Here is a 24,566-nt window from a genome sequence, read left to right as displayed (position 1 = left end):
CACGGATTTTGAATTTGGGGCAGTCCTGGGCGTGAATTTTTGGCTTTTTGAAGGCATGCCCTAGGTGTGGGCGCTGAGGCATGCCTCCGAGGTGCTCAAAAGCAAAAAAATAAATTTGCAAACAGTCAAAAAAACTCGCCAAAACATCAAAAGTAGCAAGGATAGTATTTCACAATGCTGCAAGAAGTAATCTAAGGAGGGTTTACATGAAAATCTATCAGGATAGTTCTTTAAAAAGCTTGTCCTCATCCCAATCCTCATTCTCAGACTCTTCATGTAAAACGATAGCATTGAGTGTTTGGGCTTCAACCTGAGTATTGAATAGTTTTACATCAAAAAGTGTTTCTATATACCAATTTTCTGTCTCATTCCCTTCTTTGTATTCATGCTCTGCTTTATTTTCACAATAAATGCCATCTTCAAACTCTTGAACATGGTTGAGATCTTCAAACTGAGTATTTATGTCTTGTGCATCATTTGGCAGCAGCAGGTTGAGTTGCTTTTGAGATGTGATTTGGTTGCTTGGATTCAGGGTCCATTTCAATCTGTGAAATCATGTTCAAAGTTGAGACATTCATTCAAGGACACAGCTTGGTCTTCTGGTAACCCATGCACAAAAATAGACTCTCAACACCAGCAGCATGAGGTACAATCTCTAGAAGCTTGATGGCAAATGACTTGAGCTCTTGAGTCTATGGAAATTTGGAAACTGACAGTAAAACTTTCCCTGTTGCACCCATTTTACGCAACAGCTGAGAGGAATAGACCTAAACCTAACTTGGGTGTGCCCACCCCAAATTTGGGCTTAAAAGGCCTGCCTTTGGTGCCGCGTCCACCACGTGACAGGAAGTATTTCAAGAAAGTTAAGGACTACAATAAGTCTCAATTTGTAATTGTGGATGGAAACAAATGCAGCAAACAGTTGGTTTGTGATAAGAAGGTCAGTATGACATCAATGAAGAATCATCTTGAATCAAAGCATGGTATCAGTGATGCCAATCTACCCAATCAATCCAACATACTCACAGCTTTCAAGAAGGTTGAAACTGGCCATGTGGTAAGTCTTCATTCCTCTTGACTTCTTACATGATATGTGAGGGGTACGCGTCTGTTAGGCGTACTCTTCACTGAGAAATGCGTAGGTAAAGGGAAAACTGGTCTTCAATTGGTACACCCAAGTGAAGACTACAGTTAGTTGACCTCTGAGAAGAGGGTTTAAGGGAATAAAGGGGAAGGAAAGGGCTATTACGCGTAAATACGCTAAAACCTCGTGAGACTGCGAGGGGCAGGCTTTACACTTTGGTAAACCAAAGATCCTGAGGCTACTTTAGACTCCTGGTGAGGGAGGAAGCTTTACTGCTTTATGGTTTATTTCTAGAGACATTTATGGCCCAGGGCTTGTAGAAATCAATACCAAGGGTGTTCAGCAATGGAACCCGTAATGCTCAAAGATGGTCTTTTAGACTACACAACTAATCACGTACTCAAAGATCCTCTCAATAGGATTTCAAGTATAATGTGATTCTGATGTTGTGGTGTGTGAAAAGATGGGGGATGAATCAAGGGAAGAAGGGGGGTTTATATATTCACAGGTCAAGCGTCAACTTGTGGTTGGCGTGTGATTCTTGTCTCACTTGTGGTTGGCGCTTGGGTTAGGTTTGCTACGTATTTAATACATTACGTACATGTGTTTATGTGGCTCTTGACACTGAGCCGTGAGATGTACTTATGGATTTATACAATAATATAATATTACATATGTAACTGTTAGCCCATGGTCGTGTAATCAGGGCTCAGGGCTGACATGATAGCTTACTTGACTTTATCTACAATATGACTGAACAAATTGAACATCGTCAGCCCCAAGACTTGTTTGTGTTACTTCATAGCCAATTGTGATATACCCTTTTCAATCATCAATAAGCCATTATTTCATCAGCATCTGAAACTTTGCTATTCTCATGTCGAGGGGATGCTTGTTAAGCAACATGCAATTGCCAAACATATGCACAAGATCTACTATCACTACAAGGAATACATGAAGAAGCTTTATTTTGACCATTGCAACTTCATTTCAATCACTCAAGATGCCTGGAGATCTCCAAACAATGTCCCATTCATGTCTCTTACTTGTCACTTGATCAATAAGAGTTGGGAGCTTATGGATATTGCACTTGGTATCACAGAGATTAAAGTTGAGTTTATTATATCCTGACTCCAAATATCTTTCTTGGCTTCACTCATAACATTTTTCAGGTGCTTGCAATGCCAAGAACTTTGCTCAGATCATCATCTCGTATTTGGACAAGTACAATCTAAAAAATAAGTTGAAAGCAATGACCACAGATAATGTAGGTACAAATTCTGTGATTGGTCAAGCAATTGGAATGTTGGATGGCATCAACTTTGATCACAAAACTCAGGTTCACAGTTGGGTAGCTCACATGATCAACCTAGCTGCCAAAGAAGGGCTAAAGGTCTTTAGTGAAATACTAGGTGATGAAGATGAAGAGTCTAAACAAACATCAAACATACACAACCTTGTTGATCCTCCGGATGTGACTTAAGTCAGTCTCAAGACAATTTACAACTACTGGGTCTGGTCTCCTGGACCCCAGCTAGCCCTCAACGGGCTCAAGCATTCACTAATATTGTGAAGATGTGGTGTCAACTTGAAAATATTTTTCAAGAATCTACAAGCAACGCTGAGACAGCTCATTGACTTGTTAACCAAATACATAAAAAACCCTAGCTTCAAAGAAGGCAACCATCGAAGTTAATAAAAATTAAAATGAACCAGGCGTATCAAAGCATACCCCCAGTTAGCCCTGCTACTGTCAGGGACTGGTCTAAAAGATGTTCGATGACACACCACTGAAAACCCTTAATTGACAAACTACCTACCATGCCTACCCAAAAGAGTTTTTCTACCACTTAAGTAGCCAGCTATTTTCCCTCAAAGAAAACAAGATCTATCTCTTATCACCTTCATCAATTTTTAGAACAATTAGTTTATAAAAACTCTTTTCCCGCTAAGAAGATCAATAAATTTTACCCTTATCTTTTTACTCGCTGTTTAAAAGACCACTAGTGATACTTTAAAGAATTTATTCAATACTTCTTCATTGTTTTACTAGATCTTGTGTTCAGACTTGTTTTCCTCTTTTTCTGTTTTCCATTTCTATCCTTATCTCATCGTTAGGACGTCAAAGATTGTTTGGCTATCACCACTCGGCTAAAGTTCCTCAGACTCGGCTAGAAATCACTTTTGATAAAAACTTGTTTTATCAAACTAACGCTAAAGCATCACCCAGGCTCATTTTACGATTATCGTAATCACCTAGGCAGATTGATAAGTGAGTGCACTTATTAATACACTGGCAGTGGTATCCATTCCACACCATAGAGAACTATAAAAAACAATTATAGTCTTAACTACTTACAAAGATTTGAAAACTAATTTCCCTCAGCAACCAAGATTTAGTCAGTTGCTTGATAAACATTTTGTAAGTATTTGTAGCTTGACCTAGAAGATATTCCCAGCTCATCTTTAGTATCAAGCTGACATTATATGCATAGGTTGGTCAACAATATGATCACAATCAATTAGGCCCTGCTTCCAAAAAGATGATCCACAAACTTGAGGATTTTTTTGAGGAGGTGATTGCCAAACCCGCACTGATCTGTGCCACAATCCTTGATCCATGTCACAAGTTATATTACTGTTAAGTGAATTTGTTTTGACTCTTTCTACTCTAAATTCTTACTGATCAATGTTTGTGATGAAAAAAGGAACAAGCTATGACCTTCTGTGAGTACAACCTCTAAGTGTCAGACACTAGTTTAATGTTTGAGGAAGAGGCCAACAAATACAAAACCAATGAACCCATCATCATCTCAGAAACCTCTACAAGAAAGACTGTTACAACAGCAACTTCCCAATATTTCAAAGAAGCAATCTTTGGCGCCAGAGACGCTCCACAGACACACTCAATCACCAACAATATTGCTTAATACCTTGGTGATAAGGCAGAATCCTGTGAAATTGATGTTTTAGAATTTTGGTGATGGCAAGTAAACATTTATCCTGGATTATCCAACATGTCCATGTTGTTTCTGGCAACCCCGGCCAAGCTGTCCCTCAGAGGGACAATTTAACAAAACTAAAAGGATCTTGAGTCCTCAGCGTACTTGCAAGGAGTACATGAGTACAGGCTTTTACTTATGGGTTTAGATTATGGGATTAGATAGGCAGTGTTATATCTTCTTGCTCCATGCCCGGTTCTAGGAAGTCCTCACCCCTCTGAGAGCCTATTTTTGGAATTTCTGGAACCAGGTGAGCGTTTGTCTTATTGTTTTCATTTGTTCTCTGTCATTAACGGGTTTACTGACTCCTTGGAGAGCCTATACTTGGACATTCTGGAACCAGTTCATAATTCATATAACAAAGTTCCTAGTTAATTGTCCCATTGTGCTCTCTCCAGAAGTCAAGCCGGAACCTTATCTGGATGCTAGTGAAGGCTTCTCCCCAAAACTTTACAGTACTAGCCTCTTATGTCTCTGCATTGAGACTCATTTATGTGTGAAAGATTGGCACCGAGTGTTTGGGCCTTTAAAATTGACTACAATTACTGATGACGATGATGAGGTTGATGGTTAGTTTCTTCATCCATTCTCTTTTTTTCCTATTTTTTTTCAATGATGTCATCTACAATCCTTTTGAATACACACCAATATGCCCTTGCAAATATGTCAAATGTCATAAAATGATCTATCACTCTACACCTGATCCATAACACCCACACTACATATGTGTAGCAGGCTCAGTGAATTGGTGTTTATCATGTACATACAGTTCTGCTCAGTTATCTGCTCAGCAGGATGAGTTATTCATATGTAATGCATGCTGTAACTTTTTTCAGATTGACAAAAGCATTCAAAAGATAGACTACATACACTGACTCAATGTTTTGGTGTAATCTCATCAACTCAACTGCATGTAATACCCTTTCTGTTACTAAGAGATAGCTTCAAAAATATTGCCTGAGCAGCTACAGAATTATATGTAGTGAATTCTTGGGACAATTTTTTCCAAGTCAAAAAAGTTACATGTGGTATAACATGTGATTTATATATTCTGATGGGCAAAAAACTGAGCAGACCTGTATGTACATGATAGAAAACTATTTACTTAGCGTACTGCACATATGTAGTATGGGTGTTGAGGCTCAGGTGAGCGGTATTGGATCTTTTTATGACAAACTGTACTATTAATCATTTTCCTCTTCCAATGTGGGGAAGTTGAATGATGTTCACAGTGAATATTGACTCTTCTGACCTCCACGTTCAACTACCGAGCCGGCTGGATTTTATCCAGCTACCGGATGGCTCCAAGGTCCCATCCAATATCCGGATCCGACGGAAGCTCCGACAGAGCTCCGGGCCCGGGTCTCAGCTCGAGCAAATGATCATCACAGAAAATTACAGCCGTTTCAAGAAAGGTTGACAACTTTTTTTGGAGAAAGTTGTCTCCGCAGCGGTTAAAACCAGAGACAAAACTTGATTACAGGTTTATTCTTTTCTGTATTCTTCCAATTAGCGGAGAGACAAAATCAAGTGAGGGACAAAACCCGGGTTTTGCACATCGGCGAGATTTTTTAAGAAAAACAATCTTTGTTGAAACGGCTGTATAAATATGACGCTTCCCTCCAGGTTCGTCACGCCGGTTACAACACTTTTTTCATGTGCCGGTATTTTGCGCCCTAGGGTTGAGACTTTGGACCAATTAGCTGAGCAATCGCTCAAATATGAAATCTTGCAGCGCATTCCGAACACCATCACGGCCTCCCAAAGACCATAGCTTGTTTGTCCACGCGGTTTTCCTGTGCCGTAAGTTGTTACCAAAAAATCATTTGAACTGAATGAATCGTATGGTATTTAGCGAGACGGAAGCAAGTGTCTTTCAGGTGATCAACATCATGACTTTTTCAAAGGCTCAGATGATTTACCATGATTGCATAAGCCCAAGTGCACGCAATTCCGGTCAGTTTGCAAGTTGTGGTGAAAATATGCCGTGCGGTAGTTTTTTTATTCACTTGATTGTTGCTCGACCGCTTTTACGCTAAACCGATCTGATTCGAAAACGCCATGATCACCATTCGCTCTATCAAATGCACCAGTCATGATGATGGGGTTGATGTAGAAATCGATCACCAAATTGATATGCGATGTGAGCTCACATCTTATCACCTCTTTACTTGATTTGATACTACAATGGTATTGGTAAAGGATCTACAAGGACCCAAGAGGTTTCCATGAACTGAGAAATGTGCAGTTGCTTGATGTTTGATATAGGAATCAGCATCACCTCATCGGCGTTGTTATGCATCTTGATCTTATATCTCTGTGGATCTAGCATACACCCACTATGTTGAACACCTGATTTTAAAACACAATATGAGACCTGACTGAGCCCTTCAACCACTGAGACTGAAATGGTCAATGGTCATCGAACGACCCTCTGTGCACCATCAATTATGTCAGCTTGAAGAGGAAAACTTTTTTACTCTGTCTGTTTTTGTTTTTCTTTTGATGGTCTTTCTCAGCTTCCCTTGGTTCATACTGATATATCTGTCATGATATTTTGAGCTTCAAAGATGAATATCATATCACAAGATTCTGATCATTCATATCAACTTCAAATACTTTGACCATATCCTCGTATCAACACACCACTAGGGCACTGGTCGGCAACATATCATCGCCCCCCTTCAAGTTCAACTCCAAAGATATCATCGAAAGCGATCGAATATTTGATTTGGCCCTCACAATCGCATCCATCATCCATACGCATTCAAGTAAATGCTCTCTGAGCTATAGGTTTCCTTTTCTTCTTCTTTTGAACTTTCCCGGAGTACGATCGGGTGTAGAAATAATTGATATCCAATTTTGAACTGATTTGATTCGAGTTGATTCCTTTTGAATTTGCATCGCTGTCTTTCCACAATTGAAATTTCTTTAAATCAACTGAATAATAGCTTCCTGATTTAAGAAACAAATGTCATCTTCTCGGTATTCAATTTTGTATCACGTATCAATTTAGAAAACCAGTCTTTCATCCACCAATCAGTTCTAGTAGGTTCTATCAGTTTCTAGACTAGCATATATACAACGCACAACAAGATCCTTTGATAGCTTACCAAGCTTCCTTTCTAAATCTCACACTCAATCGGTAGGAAGAGGAAGCATTGTAAAATTGGATTCATTCGAAGTCGATTAAAGGATACAAAACCAATACATAGCGTGACATCTGGTGACATACAAATTTGGTTTATTTTGTTCTTTGAACGTTCACGCCTGTTCACGTACAACCACTTTATATTCATTATTATCGATTGGGACTTCCGACTCGGGAGAAAGAACTCCTTGAGAAACGGGGACCAGATTCGACAATGGCAGACAGACTTTCCCATCCTTCAACTGACTTGGATTGTCATTCAATCAATCAGTCTCCGCTGAAACCAATCACTTCTGATTCTGCCAACAAGGACAAGGATGTAAATGAGTCCCGCAGTGATTCTCATCGTCAAAGCCAAGATCAGCTTTCTGCTACAAGGCTCTCTTTAGTCACTGTAGCAAGTTCTTCTCTACAAGCTCCTGCCTCTCTTTCAAGTTCGATACCCTCTTCTTCCCCTTCTCCTACATCTGATCCTACTGTTCTCAACCCAACATCACTCTCTTTACGGACTCAGCCTTCTTCCAACTCGTCTTTATCCTCGGTGAATCCGAGTCATCATCTTAAACGCGCATCAAAAAAAAATCGGTCTTCTGGCTCTATCTCTCTTGGAATCAGCAATCTTTTAGGTCCATTTCGATCTCCATCTAATATCACCGCCTCCACTACAGACCGCAGTACAAGCAATACTGAACTCAATAATCAATCACGTACCGATCAAAACGAGTCAATCACCATTGCTCAATCGTCTCCATCTGCTACTCCCTCTCCTGCTGCCTCTTCTCAATCTCGGACTCTAGCTTCGGTGTCTTCTGTAGTGCATTTAACCTCTTCTCATCCTCCTCTCAAACCCAAGCGAGACTTTTTGGGGTTAGACCTTCATCTTCCACCTCGTCTTAGTTCCTCTCAAGCCTCTAAATCTGGGTCATCATTCCTTGCTTCTCTTAGCAGCATAAACAATAAAAGCCACAAATCCTCTTCCTCGTCTTCTAATTCCCCACGTCCCTCGACTGCTTCCTCAACTCTCTCTGGCACCCCAAGGCTTCGAAATTCACATCACCGCCTCTCATTTCAGCCACCTACTAAGCTCAGCCCTCCACAACCTCTTCACCCGATCGGTCGTTCGTTTGTCAACCCGATTTCTTCACCGCAAGACCTCGTAAAGTCGATCCCGTCAACAGTTCAAGAGACGTACATTCCTCCCAGTGGCCTTTCGTCGTCTGTCAAGACCTTTGGTCATCCTTTCGCCTCTCCTACTAAACCTCCCCGTTTGCCTACTTCCATCTCAGCACCTCATATCTCTAGTCTTCTTCCTCATAGCTCCTCATTGGCTAAATCACAACCTACTACAGAACCACCGGTACATTGCCAGCTTACTAGTCCCACTAAACCTTTGACCAAATCTGATTTGAAGTCAAATAATCTCAACTTCAGCTTTCAGCCCACAGAGCCTATCTTATCTATTCCTAAAGTCGATCGCAACCCCCCGAACCCAGTTTCTCATTCTCTCAACTCCAAAATGCGAGCTATGTTTGGTCGAAAACCGTCTGTGACTAGCACGACTAGTTCATCTACGGCTTCATCAAACCATCCTACCATATCTCCACCGGTCCCGCATCCCAAGTTCGAAAACAAAAAATCTGAGCCTACAGCGGTTTTTGTTCGTGATCAAGATGATGGGGATGATTGTCCGGTCTGTCTTGAAGATCTCAAAATGAGACTTCAAGGTGAGAAACCACATGTGATTCCTAGCTGTGGTCACATATTACGTCAGTCATTTTAAGCTACTTTATCATTGGAAGTTTGCTAACCAATCTCATCCTGCTGTATCTCGTATCCAACATCCTCAAAATGTCCTACTTTTGTCCATAATAATCTGGACATGTATATATTTCTTGTATCCCGCCACACTGAATTATACGGCCTTTAGACGCGTCCTGTTTCGAGGCTGTCTACGGCAACATTGTCGAAGCTAGAAAAAGCGGTCAGATTCTTGGTCTTTGTGGAGTCTGTCGGAAGGACATGAGGCTAGGCGATCTTGTCACAGGCGGTCCGGCTTCTCGTAACGTTCCCTCCATGGCGGGACGCATGGTCAGGTGTCACTCGCCAAATGGTACCATTTCCGCTGGCCCTGATGCCACATTAGGCAAAAATACACGAAGCAGTTAAGCCTTCCGTCCCTTTTTACTCAAGATCGGCTTATAAATACCCCCCATGAGCTGCATCAATTTGTTCTGATGAAGTTATGTATTTTGGCCATATTTAGAGTTTGCTGCCATGGCTGGTCTGCAAGCTTCACCGGCAAAAGCGAAAGCAAACAGTGTGAATCGGAAGCCAACAGCTGCAGTACCTGCGGTTCCATACCACGATAGTGCGGCAGATAAAGAAGAGGCTTTAGAACCGGATGAGGACGATGAATTGTTAAACATTGCTGATTCCCCTCTATCTCGAAGCCATGGCTCCAATCCATCAAGCCAGCATCGAAAATCGACCCAAATCATTCAACCCAACATCTATGCCATCTCGGAGCTTTCAAGCCTTTCTCAACCGCAAGATGCCAGACAAACGCAGCATCTAACTTGTATGGTGTCCATCGAAATTCCATCTCGAAATCCTGCACCTTTTCCTCCTACACCCACCTCTGCTGCCTATTCTTCTCAAGCTTCACCTTTATATCATCCATCTCAAGCTGGTACATCTGGTCCACTTAGTAGCGCAGGCAGTGCGTTTAGCTATCCAGGCTTGGCGAGCGTCGCCTCACCTTGCGATTCCGAACATTCCGCTCACAACCGAATGGCAAATCCCCGTCACAAAGTATTCCCAAAGGTCAAATCTTCTCCAAACTTGGGAACCGCCAGTCTAGCTGAAAAGCCAATCGCCGAGACAGCTGTGGCAGGTAACCCTCTTCAGCTATTGGTGGATGATCTGATCAATCGCATTCAAGACTGGAAAGGTGCGATATCCATTCTTCTTCTATTAGCCCTGATCTCTTAAACCTTGCTTATTTATTTTCGTTCCCTTTTGTGATCATCTTCCCGGTCATCAAGGTCATTCTCTGACGGACTTTGGATCGCTCAAGTTGCATGATCGCATTCAAGTCAGGAAGCAATCGCACTCTCGCGATTTTCTTGTCTATCTTTTCGAAGAAGCCCTTCTATGTGTACATGAAGAAAAGCAAGCGAGACCAGCCTCCACCTCTGGTCCAATCCTCTCGAGTAGACTAAGGCTTAAAGGTCGAATTTACATTCGACACATGACCGCAGTTATCGACTCTTCATCCACAGTCCCATTGACACTTACTATACAGATGCAAGATGACAATATGGATGTCTTTGTGATGCGATTCAATGATGCTGCACAACTCGAGTCATGGAAGGCCAACATTCAATTACTCATTGATAAACACTTCCCAGATCGTGCTCGCTTGGAAGGCCGAATGCCGTTACCTCCTGTCCCTAGTCCTACGGCTGATACGATCACAAGTCCGATTCTTGCAACTTCCGAGGAGACGTACGAAGTCCTGCCCGAGACAGCGACAAGCTCAGAGGGCGGTTATGCAAGTTCGTCTTATACAGCTTACACAAAGACGACCAACTTGACATCTGCGCCGACACTTTACTCGGTGGGAGAAGAGGACGATGGAAACGGCTCACAATCCTATCCAGCTCCTCGCCGACAGAGACGCTCGATTGCCCATAGTGTTTCATACCGTCACACCACTCAAGATAATGAGCCGCGCCACTTGCCACGTACTCAGTCACCATCTTACCCCACGTATCACACTCTGATGACCGATAACCCTTTCAACAATATCGAGGAACTTCCTCCGATTGATCTCATGTTGATGATCTCCATCACCACCGCCAGCACAAATTATATGCCCACCTCTTCGAATATGAAATCAAGACTGATCAAAGAGACCCTAGAGTTTGTAATCCGACATCTTCATCCACGTTCACGGTTAAGTCTGATTATATACTCGGTTGGATCAGATCAAAAGTCAGTTGGGAATGAAAAGGGAGAGCCAAGACCACAAGAAAGTCAATTGAAGAAGACACCTTTCCTATGTGTTGGTAAAGAGTCAAGTCGTAGACGACTTGAGTTTGTGATTGAACAGATCGCACGTGGTGGACAAAGCAGTGGGATCTTAAACCCACAGAATGAGCGATACTATAGCGAATTTGAACCGTTTTATCGTCGATCCCAACAATCTCAGCATGGTCATTATGGCGAACCTTTGGAACCTCCACCAATCGATTATGAGATGCTTGAGGGAAGTTTGAAGATGATTGAGATGGCAGAAGAGAAAGTCTCAGTAGCGACCGCTATGAACTTGGGTGAGTCTGATCTTTTCCTTTCGCGTATGCTTGACTGGATCAGTATGGCTGATTCTTTTTTGATCGATCAGCGTATGACATCATTCTACAACGTAAGCAAAAGAACCCGTTGTCGGGTTTCTTGCTCTTGCATGACCAACGTGATACGACGACCAAACCTCAGATGGCTCTGGTCATGACTCGGGCTGAGGCTGCAAAGTGAGTAACTAAATGCGATTAAGATGAAAATCCCCTAGAACTGAATGTCGATCTGTGTTTTTCTTCAATAGTGTGCCGGTACATACGATCGGTTGGGGCAAAGTCCATAATCCCTCATGTCTTTGGCAGCTTTCAAATCATACTGGCGGTACTTATACTTATGTCAATGATCTGTATGAGATCAAGGATACGCTTACAGGCTGTATAGGTGGAATGGTGAGCTTGACCCAGGTCGATTGGAAAGATTTAATTGTTTCTGATATCTTACTTTTCTATTCTCAGATCTCGATCGGAGCAACAAATGCCAAACTTCAGATCAGTGTACCAGAACATCGATGGTTTAAGATGAAAAAGGTCACAGGTGTGATGACCTTCGTATTGTCAGCCAATGGACAACATGCGGATATCGATTTGGGTGAAATGCGATATGGTGAACGAAGGGAAATCTTGATTGAAGTGGAGATGAGAGATGGTGCAGTTGGAATTGAATCCTCGTCACCAGGCGGAGCGAATAACCGTGGGCTTACTGGCACAGATGCATTCTTTATGGATAGTGTGGGAGGTTTGAAGGAGATTGGAGGGGATGGAGGAGTAGGAGCACAAGATTTCTACCAAGCAGAATTTGATCAGCTAAGTGATGACGTACCTTTGCTGGAAGTCGATGCATCTTATCGAGATCCGATTGCTGGTAAGACTGTCAGCAGGCTGGTAAGACCGGTTCTGTTGAGCATCACCATCGTTCCACCTCAGCCCCTTGCCAATCCTAGAGTATCTACCGGTAACGAACCAGGCATTGTACGACGACGGATCGAGCTCCTAACCTCCGACTCACTCACTCGAGCTTTAGTCTTGGTATCACGTCGTATGGAGAGGCAAGCGAGTCGTTTACTCGAGGAAACTCGACACATTGTTCATACAGTACTTGGTAATATACATAATGGTAGTGAACGACCAAGGGTAGGTAGTCTCAAAGGAAAGAAGGCAGTAGAACAAAGTACAATGAGAGAAGTCTTGACAGGATGTTTAGAAGATATTGAAATGGTATTAGTAGTTATAGAAGATTTAGTGAGGATAGTAGAGGAAGATGATGAAAATGAAACCAATTTAGCTAGACATCAATTTGATTCAAATGAACGAAACATAGCTGCACAACAATCAATTGTACTTAAAAATCAATCAGCTTGGACGGGTAGAACATTAACTGAGAAAAGTTTTTGGAAAGCCGATCGATCAATGATGTTTTATTTAAAATGCATGCATTCAACTTGATCTCTTTTTTGATTCATTCATTTATTATGCGTTACATTATATACAAATGAAGATAGTGTGGAAGGTTGTGTGTGTGTTTAAAGTGTATATCTCTGATACCTTTTATCTATATACCCTTTGATTTGTTTTTTTTTCTTTAAGAGGATAAGCTTAAGATGAATGATATATGTATATAACACATGTTGTTCTTTTTTTCTTATACTTCGTGTTGAGTGTCATAGTCTTTATTGTTTTTGTGATTCTATCATTTACAACACTTTTTTGTTTTTTGTTTTGGTTTCTTTTTTTGCTCTTATTTTCTGTTGTTTTTTTCGTTTGAAAGATTTACATATTTTTATTTATATTTATACAATCAATGCTTGTGGGGTATACAACATGCATAAAAGAACTAAATTCTTATTTTGATCAAATTCTCTTTGGATGTAATTTTTTTGTTTCGGAATTTTCATATAAGAAAAGTTTGGATACACATGGATGGAATCGAGTTAATGAATTTGAAGTTGAGAATTTCTTTGCAGTAAAAGAGGTTCAATGGCAAAGATGATAGGAAAGAATTGTTTATGTCGGATAAGTTTCGGTAGAGAAAACAAAGATGGTCGGACTGGGTGAATGGGATTTGTAAGGGACTCGTACTTTGAGTGCTTTGTGGGAGGGTTACTCGCGAGTGGTTGTATCATATCGTGAGTGAACAACATCAAGGCTTGGTGTTCAGTCAATCAGAGAAAAGAAGTATGAAATGGTAGATAGTAGGCTAGATAAGAAGACTTAGTGAGAAGACAAAAGATGAAGACAATGATTGCTTGTCTATCAAGTTATCAAGCCTTCCCGTCGGGTTTGGAGATTCCTCCATACATTTCGAGGTATGAAATCTTGAAGTTCATCATGCGGACATCTTTAAAAGTTGACTGTGAGCTGAACGTAGTCTGATTCATCGAACTCAACAAAGCCCATTCGACCTGGTACTTCAAGGTTCAATCTCCTCCTGCACTTCATGGCAGAAAATGGCACTATCAAGGGGACGCATGACTTGGTATGCGGTTAGAAAAACGCTTTTTGATTAAACCTCAAAGAGATTCCCAACAATGATAAATCAAAATTCTCAGAACAACGACCCGATTAAAATAAACAACAAGATTGAATAAGACCAAAAGGAAATAGCACAAGGTGGCAAAATTATGAAACACATTAAAGGAAAAGAAACAGGCTGAGGATAAAGATTGTCTCATGCACCGAAGCCGTAAAGAGTCCTTCCTTGTCTTTTGAGAGCGTATACAACATCGAGCGAAGTGACAGTTTTCCTTTTGGCGTGTCTGAAAAGAACAAAATGAGAAATAATATGAGTTAGAAATCTTTAAAAGTATATAGAGATGAAGACAAAACGTACTCAGTATATGTGACAGAATCTCGAATAACATTCTCGAGAAAGATTTTCAGAACACCACGTGTCTCTTCATAAATGAGTCCAGAGATACGCTTCACACCTCCTCTTCGTGCTAATCGACGAATTGCGGGTTTGGTGATACCTTGGATGTTGTCACGCAGAATTTTACGGTGACCTGAATGACAAGATGAAGTGTTAGGTTTGAGAAGAGTGAAGATGAGGTACATGGAGCGCTCTAAGAAGATGGAGACTGACGTTTGGCACCACCCTTGCCGAGACCTTTTCCACCGCTTTTACCACGTCCAGACATGTTTATTTGGATGAGATTGAGGTTGTAGTTTAGAATGTAAGGTATGAATGAGATGTGTAGTGTGAGGGCAGTTGGGTGAGGTGATTGTGATTGGACTGTGGGATGAGGGATCAGAAGAGGAAAGGGAAGGGGCTTTATATACTGAAAAGGACGTGGTGGCGACTGGCGAGTTACTCACTGTGTCAATAATCGAACCTCGGTTGCTAAGCAAGCCTGCCGCGTCGCCGAAAGAGGCGCGGGTTCTGATTGGTGGAGGACGCGGACGCGGTCTTACCAGTCGCGTGTAAAAAGCGCGTCAAATTCGCGTTGATTTTCAAGTTGAGCAAGTTTTCAAACACTTCCTCACAAGGGTATAAAAGAACACCTGTGACCGACATCCTCTTCATATCCCCATCATCCAACCTACCAAGTCCAGATTGCTCTCACATTTAGAACCCAGCCTTCCTCACTCAGCTACCTTATCTTCAATCAACAATGGCTCGAACAAAACAAACTGCCCGCAAAACCACTGGTGGTAAAGCTCCTCGTAAACAACTTGCTGCTAAAGCTGCTCGTAAATCAGCACCTGCTACAGGTGGTGTCAAGAAACCTCACCGATACCGGTATGCATGCTTCTTACTCTTCTGTCTTCTCTACCTCACAACTCTTGTCTGACGATCTCAATTGTAATTTTTCAGTCCGGGTACCGTAGCCCTTCGTGAAATCAGGCGATACCAAAAATCCACAGAACTCCTGATCCGAAAGCTACCGTTAGTCTTCTTTTTATTTTTCTTTATACCAGATTAGATACCATAGTGCACATTCTCATCACACTTAATCCTTCTCCAGATTCCAACGTCTTGTTCGAGAAATTGCTCAGGATTTCAAGACCGATCTGAGATTTCAATCATCAGCCGTGATGGCCTTACAAGAATCGGCAGAAGCATACCTCGTAGGGTTAGTGATATCTTGATTGAATAAAACTGCTTTCGATTCAACGTATCTGATTGGCTTCTTATTGTGTGCTTAGACTTTTTGAGGATACCAACCTCGCTGCAATTCATGCTAAACGAGTGACGATCCAGCCCAAAGATATCCAGTTGGCTCGTCGATTACGCGGTGAACGCTCTTAGTCCACACTGTCACATGCTTTAAATATTGCCATTTCCTTCTTTCCTTGTTTGATATGTAATTTGTGTCATTCTTAACCCGATTGTTTGCCCGTGAAAAGTGGATATGAACGATCATGTATGTATTGGTTCTCCGAGACTATGAAATATTGTTTAATTTATGAATACAGGAAGACATTTTGTCGCTCTATTGTGAAAAACTGTGCGCAAAGTGATTTAGCAGAATGACAACCCTATCTTACGCGAAATAAACAATCATGCAAGAGTTCGAATATACAATAACAATGACTCTGCGATGAAGTTGATGACGTGTTGTTTTGGTGAAGGGGACTCGTCTGCATTATCGTTTGTCTGTTCTATCTCAACTGAATGGCATACCAAAGCTTGAAGTGATTCACAGCGAATAACGCAGTTTCAAGGCCAATCTGAAAGTTGTTGACACTGAGCTTGATGCTCGTCCACAATACTCTGCAAGGTAAACAAAACTTGATACTTCTCTCTTTGAAGCGCTGCTTGGCGGCCCTAATACTTATAAGACTGTGTTGTTTCATTTGCGAGACTCGCTCGATGCACGCTTTGACAAAAACAGACGCCAACCTACAAACTACTGAACGTTCAACGATGAAGAGTTCTCATTTATTTAACGAACTGTCAGATAAGAAGGCATCTTTGGGTGATAATGAGCCTTTGAGACTCACTCTTCTGCCATACGATCTACAATTCCATTTTATCAAATCTCACTCTAACTCTTTTCATTGACTCAAATTCATCAATCGTGAAGGAGTTTTCAACCTTTACTGTTTTATGATATCACTCATTCTCATCATGCCAAAGTTAATCGTTGTCAAGTTTCAAAGTTTACTCTACCCATCCATACAACAATCCCCTTCAACCTGGCCTTCACTCTCAATGTCTAGATACCCGGAAGGCGTGATTGAAGGCATACTCCAGATCGGATGATCGGGACCGAAGGAAGCCGAGTGAAGCGCTTTGAAGCAAGTAAGATCAGGATGAACTATTATAAAATGAAAGAGGAGGAGGGACAGAGCTTGAAAGAATTGAAATTGACACCCACATCTTGACGTGGTCAGAGTCTTCATCAATCTCACTGCCCATACCCATCTACAACAACTCGTCATTTTTCATCTACATGAACTCTTCCTCTCAAAACTGTCATTCAGTATTGTTCAAGAACTGACCAGCACTTCTCAAATCGTGAGATCTTCAAGGGGACCCTGAAGCCTTTGGTAACTCTTCATCTTTTCTTGATTGATTAATTTTCGGCCGGTCTTTGCGTGTTTGATTATATCTGATCCATAAGCCTTCAATCAATCTTAACGCCCATTCTATCAATTATTAACACTTAATATATGCTTTTACTTTCACAAACAAACAAACAGATAGCTACCGACATCTCTTAACACCATGGCACCACAACAGTCCAAATTGGCTTCTACCAGCGGTGAGTTATGCATACTTGGCTTACTTCCCCTTGGTGAGCCTCTCCTAAAGTTGTGTGATCATTAGCCAATCCAGAGGATAGCACCCCCTCAACTTCTAATCCAACCGACTGCAAGCTTGAAATTGATCAAGCCTCATTCACTCATTCACCCTCGAAAAAAGGGTCTGGGAAGAAGCCAAAGACTGAGAAAAGAAAGGCACAGAACCGAGCGTATGTGATACTCTCAATATTTGATACCCCCTATCATCAGATAGTTTCTTTGTTCTGCTACTTTCAAGTTTGATACAGGTTTAGTCATGTCCTCGAGTCATGATATTATCATCTCTCCTGTTTCTTCCTTAACTAGAGCTCAGCAGAAATTTCGTCACGGGAAACAACAAAAAAATCAACAAACCAGCGCGGAGCTTATTGAGGCGGATCATCTCAACATCACACTGCGAGAGAAAGTCGCTTCGTTAGTAACATTACTATCCCTTTCGCCCCCTGATCACCTTTCCATTATGAGCGCCTAGAGTAAATCTAGCTTTGAAATCTAATGAATGTTTTCCCTTGTGGATAGACTTCAAAGCGAGCAAAATATATTACGGCAAAATGCTTCTCCAGCTGTTTTGGCCGAGGCGCATCGAAGGTTCTCGGGTCCGGAACCTTTGAGTTCAACTTCTAGTTTACCAGAACCTGTAGATCCTGCTGAATTGATACCAGGACCTAGCAACTTCATCACACCGCCGCGCGCTTCCCATCCTGTACCAATGGAGTCCTTTTTTGAAGCCGAATCAATTCCTCAGCCGACTTTTCCTGGTCTAGATTTTAGTCCAGAGCTTAGCTTTAGCCACTCATCGATGAATCTTGACAATAGTGAAAACTCAATACATATTTCCCCTTACGAACCTGGAATGATCTTTAATCAGAAGATGTTACAATCTGATGAAGACGGAGCTAAAATCGAATTGCTCCAAAGAACAACAATCGAAGCCCATCCACAACTTGGACGCCCCTCTTCACTTACATCAAGTCCTCTTGGCCATACAACAGATCCCATGAGAAAGGATTTCGTTGAGCCAAGTCAGAAAAAAACCTCGACTAGTTCTAGCAGCTCGTCTAAATCATCTCATATACCTCCACCATGGGATGAATTCTGGGAAACCTATTTTCCCGAAGCTGAGGCCGAGTTCCTGATGAATCAAGTCAATCCAACCAATCCTGATCGATCTCCCACCCACATTGCCTCTCCATCTCAGACCGGTTCCACAAAAGAATCAAGTGAAGTGCCTGGTACCGGAATGAGAGGGCTTCGCGGAGGAAATCGAGAATCGCCTAAACGTTCAAGAGACGGGAGCGACAAGGGAAAAAATCCCAACCTAGCTCCAGCATGGGAGCGGCCACCGAATGTGAGCGAAGGAGAGGATATAAGACAGATGTTCAAGGGGTCTCGCGCCTGGCGAAAGTTGATGTCACATCCGTTGGCTCCTGATTGTGATCAAGTAAGCCAGTTTCATTTTGAGCTCCTTCATACATTCGAAATCATTCTGCTCATTCTGAGTCATAACATGTAAATTGACGCGGGGTCCGGGTGATGTTCCTTCTTGTGGCGTGAACTTTGATCGTAGGAAGAGCTGGCTCGTGCCTTACACATTCAAGCACGTTTATCTGACGGGAAACCGATGATTCCACAAGATGAAGTAATGAAAGTTTGGGAATCGATTCCAAAAAGAGCACAAGGTAAGAAAGAAGGTCACAAGATACGTAAAGACGGTAGAGGGGATGTTGATACAGATGATTGAATGTGAGCTCGTCGCTGGAAAATGAACGCTCATAAGTACCGTGCATTAAATGTCATTTTTACCCCTCTGAATCTCCTGATGAAAATTTTGATGTTCTCGTTGCTACTGGGAATCACTCAAAAAATATAGGTGGCATTAATCTTTTAAGTGGACTCCGAAGTCAATACTTCTTTGGTCTGATGGTTTCTCCACAATTATGCCACTCCTAATAGCTTATTCTATTTTATCATAAAGTTCTCTCCGACTCTTCAAATGATGAGAGATGTAAATTATATCATATCATCCCAGGTAGAAATCATTAATACGCCAAAATCGTTTTCTTGTTTTGAAAAATTGCAGATTGTAACAACCCTCTTGTCAGACTATTTCCCCTTTTATTCCGCTCCAATTTTGGGTAGTAAGTCAACGTCATTGTCATCATGTTTCATAATCTATATCAATGTACTTTGTCAGAAACATTTCTAGATGCTCCTGATAGATGGTCAGAAAATTTGTCACCTATCAAACAATTATCTGCCACGCATGGTAAGTACCAAGTCTTTGAAAAGTCTCACACAATTCAGTTTTGCAAGGTAGGTGTGACAATTGTGATTATTTGGCTAACAAATTCGGACCAGATTAAGAGCGCCTAGACAGAAAGTGTAGAAAGACATTTGAAGAACTGATGAACTAAGCCATAGAGAGCAGTCAATTGAAAGATTCTAATCCTGTAGCACTCCCAGCTTTCAAAATCAATTCGACTGTTTCTCTGCAGCCCTTTACGACATCATTTACCCCCACGCCGCCGTATCCAGACCCGACCAGAGCTAAACCTCGGCCTTGCAGAGCATGGTGTAGACCACTCATTCGACGGTGATGGCCAACAAGATACTGTGGAATACAATCTCTTTGAAGGGTTGCATTAATGTATAATGGTTTCTCGTTGATCTCCAGCTGCTGTTCAAGCGCTTCTAGTGCTTGATGTTTCAAAACGTCCAAAGAGGGTATCGGAAGGTCGCTGTAAAAATGCCCACCGAGCATAACTGTCAGTTTTGTCAAGTCTTCCGTGTGGCCTCTTGATGTCGTGCTTTCGACACCTGGCATCATATCACTATCAAACACGACTCCCAGAACTCGATGCGGATTGATATCTGGCCCAATGCTAGCGGGTATGAGGTAGCCAAACGCTGGTGGGACTGGAATTATCCTTCGCTTAGATCGGTAAGCAACATTGACGACTGCAACTGTGACGGCAGGGTTGTGGCCTAGACTAGCGATTTGGTTCTTGAAATCATGATGAAGACTATCATGGAGTGCGCGGGGCGGTATTGCAGATATGACGAAGTCCGCTGTGTGTTGGTGCGCGGGTGTGGTGATCTGGGATTTCGAACGACGCACACATGGTAAGCACATCTAGCCAGAGTTATGAGCTAGAGCAGACTCACTCGATATGTATTATCTGTGCGTCGCTCAATAGCAGTCACTGGCTCATCCTTCCGCAATTCAACGTTAGGTCGACCGATTAGCCACTCTGTCATTTTCTTTGTGAGTGTCTCGAGTCCGTTCTTGAGTCCCCAGACACTAGCGGTCCTGACCTCTGGAGGTAAAGAGCTGCTGAGTCGGCTGATAAGTTCTTCATTTGCGACCACCGCGTCAGATGGTGCCTTCTTTGCCAGCAAACCTTTTATCACACTCCCGTGCCGCCGCTCAAGTTCCCACAGAGGACCAAAGACACTACTGCGTGCACTGAGTGTACCATAATCAGAGGCATAAATTCCGTGAACCATTCCACTGATGAGCTCGTCTCCGATTCTAGGCCCAAAGCGACGGGTGATGAAGCTCTTCACGCTTTCATCCTCGAGTGTACCAGACCCAGGACCTGAAGTGAGATCCTTGAAAACCGCAGCTGGTAAGGCTGAGATGGGCGATCGAAATATCGATGAAATCAGGCTAGCGATCGAGGATGGTAACTTCTGAAGTCCATGTGGAGTATAGATATAACGATTTTTCGCTGACTGGAGAGCAAGGCGCAAGCTGGGGCTTGAGCGACGTGGGTTTTACGATTATCTAGGCTTTGAATTCTTTTTGAACTCAACTGGATGTGTTGTCGGTATAGAAATCAACGCATCAAGCAAGCCCAAGTCTTTAACCTAGACAAGACCGACCCCAGATCCGAAAGACATCGTTAGTGATCAAGGATGAGATTGGATATACCCAAACAAACTACGATCACAAACCAGATCAAGGGTCATCAAGCCACTCAAGCCTTTCGGGCGAACACTCCTTGGACCACCCTCAAACACACACCGTTCATCACGTCCAACATTAGGACTGTGAACCCAACCACCAAAACGATCGGAACGCTCAAGCAAGGTAATTTTGGCTTGAGAGCCAGCTGGAAGGCCCTTGGACAGGTAATAAGCAGAGGTCAATCCAGCAAGCCCACCCCCGAGAATAACAAATGAGCCATTTGTTAGGATGTCAGATCGATTGAGGAGAGTTCGGCTTGGGTTCATAATAATCGGATAAATACACAAGAAAGGCAAATAAAAACAGCTCATCAGTGTCACCACCACATGTCGGGGGCGGTACTCGGACCGGCCTTTACATCGAGTCAATGCTACACGGAGCAGCACCGGTATTCGGTCCAGTAAAAATAGCCCTGACAAGGCCGGTTGAGCATCCAGCGGACAAAGGGCTCTATTGAAGATTTCTTATGGGCCACCTTGCTTGCTTTTCTGTCAGTTGGTTTATCATTGAAGAATTTGTGCAATTTTGTGGAAGTCCCACAATATTGAAAACTTTTTGGGTTATTGCAGATACAGTTTCAAGGTGGTTGATGCCTCACCTCACTAATGATGGACAAATGGCGGTGATCATAGGGATGGTCATTGACCAGATGGCCCATTGGTAATCCTCATACATCTAGAAGAATTTTTTGGAATTGACTCCTTGTCATTGATGTAGACGTTTAGCTGTAGTATACATCCAACAAAGAGGTTATGTGAATACAAAGATTATCTCTTCAATGCATACCCCACAAGTTTTATGAGTTGCTGAGAGGCACTTTCCTATACAAGAATGCCAGATCCCATTTCACCTGAAATCACAGGGAAGAAGGTGAAAGTACAAGACTGGATATAAGAAACTTGTGCACGTGAGAACATCAATAATGGAATTCAGAAGAAAAAGTAGAAGGAGAGAAACACTGCATGTGCAAGACATCAGTTTCTTAAATTGGGATGTTTACAGGCTTGTCTCCAGCCAAGGTTTTACTGCAATAAAAATATCTCAGCACAACTTTGAAAATTGAAAGCTAAAGTGAATCAAGATATTTTCATAAACTGACAAGTCCCAAGCGAAATTTTGTTGGCCTTCACTTTGGATATAGCTAAGTGTTCAGTTGAGTTTTTGAGTTACTTATATCTGCAAATCCTTACTGTCCAAGTGCAGAAAGAATGCTAGAATCAGAAAGGAAACCCTGCTTACACTTGCTTGTGACAATTACCGTCTTGCAGGCCATCTCTTGTGAGCGGAGCTGACTGATACATTGACTTTAGACAATAACAATTGCAACAAACCCGTTTACCCATCCAGTTTGATTCTTGCCATCTATCATCCAACCATCCCCAGTCCATAAAAACACCTGAAGTCTTATTGGGTGGCCATTTGCATCATTGGATAACATACTGCTCACCACAGATCTTCCCACAACAAGCCAATATAAGAAAAAAATATGTTCATTAGTTTGTTCCCTCACTAGCTCAATATAAGTCAGGCTGAACCGCAACCCAAAAAACACGGGTAGTGGCCTTCCCGGCCCCCAACCTGAATTCAGAAAGACCCCCACCCCCAAACCCAATCCTGAACTGATGTAAACCTGGCTTCCAGCTTCTTGTACACACATTTATCCCTGCAATTGACATACGCCATCTCTTCTGTGTTACTCAACAAGATCTTGCCAAGTCAGAAGAAGGTATGTGATCTATCCCAAAAAGGCTTTGTGGCTTGTAAGTTTCTACATGACATGATAGGGCTCTTGATGTTTTTTGTCTACTTAACGGCAAATCAGCCAGAATGTTGAGCTTCTGAGAAATGGTTGTTGTGAAATTGGGGCCAAAACCTATTTTGGGGCAAAACACCATGAATGTGCTTGGAGCCTCACATGGTGGGTGCGTGGTTTGAATCCAGGGCGTGCCCAGAGCTGTGAGATCTAGAACTCGTCGAAGCAGGGATGACTGAAGCCGTATGAAATGAGCGACACCTGGGGTAATCAGGCGCGATGTGAGCTATACGGCAACAAGCCAAACAAAAGCTTTGAGGAGCTTAGAACAACTAAAAACACACCTGTGCGTAAAGCAACAGGTAAAAGTTATGAGGTACGAGGTCGGAGAAAAGTAAGCAAAAGCAAAGATAAAGTTCCTTTCCGATCATAATGAATATACTAACCTGGGGTAATCAGGCGCGATGTGAGCTATACGGCAACAAGCCAAACAAAAGCTTCGAGGAGCTTAGAACAACTAAAAACACACCTAAACATGCGCACACAGATTAGTAAGTAGTAGAAAAAGAGAAAAAGATAATCAGAGAAATAGGACAAACCTGTGCGTAAAGCAACAGGTAAAAGTTATGAGGTACGAGGTCGGAGAAAAGTAAGCAAAAGCAAAGATAACTGAAGAAATAGATGTAGTTTGGAGTTGTAGTCAGATATGAGTTTGTAATAGAGTAAGATAAAAGATAAAACACTTACAGTTCCTTTCCGATGAGGAAAGGAACTGGGAGGAACAACTCGATAGTATATATGAAAAGTAAAAAAACACACTAATAAACACACCACGGACATAAGAAAAAGAAATACGCAGGTCACAAGCGACCTATTCCCAAAGCACACACGAAAACTCCAAATCAAACCCAGACTTCACTTAAACAACCTCATACGTCTCAATTCTTTATTCATTCGATCTTCTTTAGTAATCATTAATAAAGCTTTGATCACGACTTGAAGTCCTTGACGAGTAGAGTTAAATGAAACATTACCAAACCAAATCCACCTGAGTGTCTACCTTAAAGAAAAATTAAAAAGAACTACGTGGGATGTTGAATACCACGACACGCCCCCTCAAGGACTTCAGGGAGTCACATGTTTCATACCTAAAAGTTGTCTCAGATAAAAGAATTGCTGACGTCCCAGTGGTTTGGTCAAGAGGTCGGCCATCATTTCAGAAGTCGGACAATGCTTGAGGACCAAAGCACCTTGCTTTACCACCTCCCTGATCCAATGATACTGAATCTCAATGTGTTTCGTTCGAGCATGAAAGATTGACTTTGTCGTGAGATGAATAGCCCCCATGTTGTCGCTTTTCAATACGGTGGGACTGGGGTCTTCAAAACCAAACCGTGCTAGCATACCTCTCAACCAGACCAGTTCCTGCCCAGCCTCAGTGATAGCCCTGTACTCAGCCTCTGTAGAAGACAAAGCCACGGTAGGTTGAAGCCGAGATTTCCA

General features: G+C 42.2%; 5 protein-coding genes across 5 annotated transcripts; 3 read left to right on the top strand and 2 right to left on the bottom strand.

Moving 5' to 3' along the window:
• Window positions 1–7,451: 7,451 nt before the first annotated feature.
• MELLADRAFT_115926 (uncharacterized protein) lies at window positions 7,452–13,549 on the top strand (the record flags this gene model as incomplete). Its single annotated transcript, XM_007407800.1, has 7 exons — window positions 7,452–9,003; window positions 9,165–9,398; window positions 9,501–10,187; window positions 10,282–11,571; window positions 11,643–11,769; window positions 11,841–11,985; window positions 12,052–13,549. The coding sequence occupies 7 exons, from the start codon at window positions 7,452–7,454 to the stop codon at window positions 13,036–13,038; spliced, it is 5,022 nt and encodes a 1,673-aa protein (XP_007407862.1).
• A 711-nt stretch (window positions 13,550–14,260) lies between these two features.
• Window positions 14,261–14,729, bottom strand: MELLADRAFT_84431 (uncharacterized protein; the record flags this gene model as incomplete). The annotated part of the gene is made up of 3 exons (XM_007407764.1): window positions 14,261–14,348; window positions 14,423–14,594; window positions 14,675–14,729. The coding sequence occupies 3 exons, from the start codon at window positions 14,727–14,729 to the stop codon at window positions 14,261–14,263; spliced, it is 315 nt and encodes a 104-aa protein (XP_007407826.1).
• Window positions 14,730–15,203: 474 nt separating this feature from the next.
• On the top strand, window positions 15,204–15,841 carry MELLADRAFT_61640 (uncharacterized protein; the record flags this gene model as incomplete). Its single annotated transcript, XM_007407801.1, has 4 exons — window positions 15,204–15,331; window positions 15,407–15,478; window positions 15,558–15,665; window positions 15,739–15,841. The coding sequence occupies 4 exons, from the start codon at window positions 15,204–15,206 to the stop codon at window positions 15,839–15,841; spliced, it is 411 nt and encodes a 136-aa protein (XP_007407863.1).
• Window positions 15,842–17,263: 1,422 nt separating this feature from the next.
• MELLADRAFT_77289 (uncharacterized protein) lies at window positions 17,264–19,534 on the top strand (the record flags this gene model as incomplete). The annotated part of the gene is made up of 6 exons (XM_007407802.1): window positions 17,264–17,300; window positions 17,366–17,510; window positions 17,647–17,754; window positions 17,860–18,781; window positions 18,908–19,083; window positions 19,211–19,534. The coding sequence occupies 5 exons, from the start codon at window positions 17,264–17,266 to the stop codon at window positions 19,079–19,081; spliced, it is 1,386 nt and encodes a 461-aa protein (XP_007407864.1).
• Window positions 19,535–19,655: 121 nt separating this feature from the next.
• On the bottom strand, window positions 19,656–21,576 carry MELLADRAFT_42777 (uncharacterized protein; the record flags this gene model as incomplete). The annotated part of the gene is made up of 4 exons (XM_007407763.1): window positions 19,656–20,473; window positions 20,545–21,075; window positions 21,157–21,210; window positions 21,298–21,576. The coding sequence occupies 4 exons, from the start codon at window positions 21,574–21,576 to the stop codon at window positions 19,769–19,771; spliced, it is 1,569 nt and encodes a 522-aa protein (XP_007407825.1).
• Between the last annotated feature and the right edge of the window lie 2,990 nt (window positions 21,577–24,566).

The sequence above is a fragment of the Melampsora larici-populina genome, assembly GCF_000204055.1.
Source record: "Melampsora larici-populina 98AG31 unplaced genomic scaffold MELLAscaffold_10, whole genome shotgun sequence".
Classification (NCBI taxonomy): domain Eukaryota; kingdom Fungi; phylum Basidiomycota; class Pucciniomycetes; order Pucciniales; family Melampsoraceae; genus Melampsora; species Melampsora laricis-populina.
This window is presented reverse-complemented; position numbering and strand designations above follow the sequence as displayed.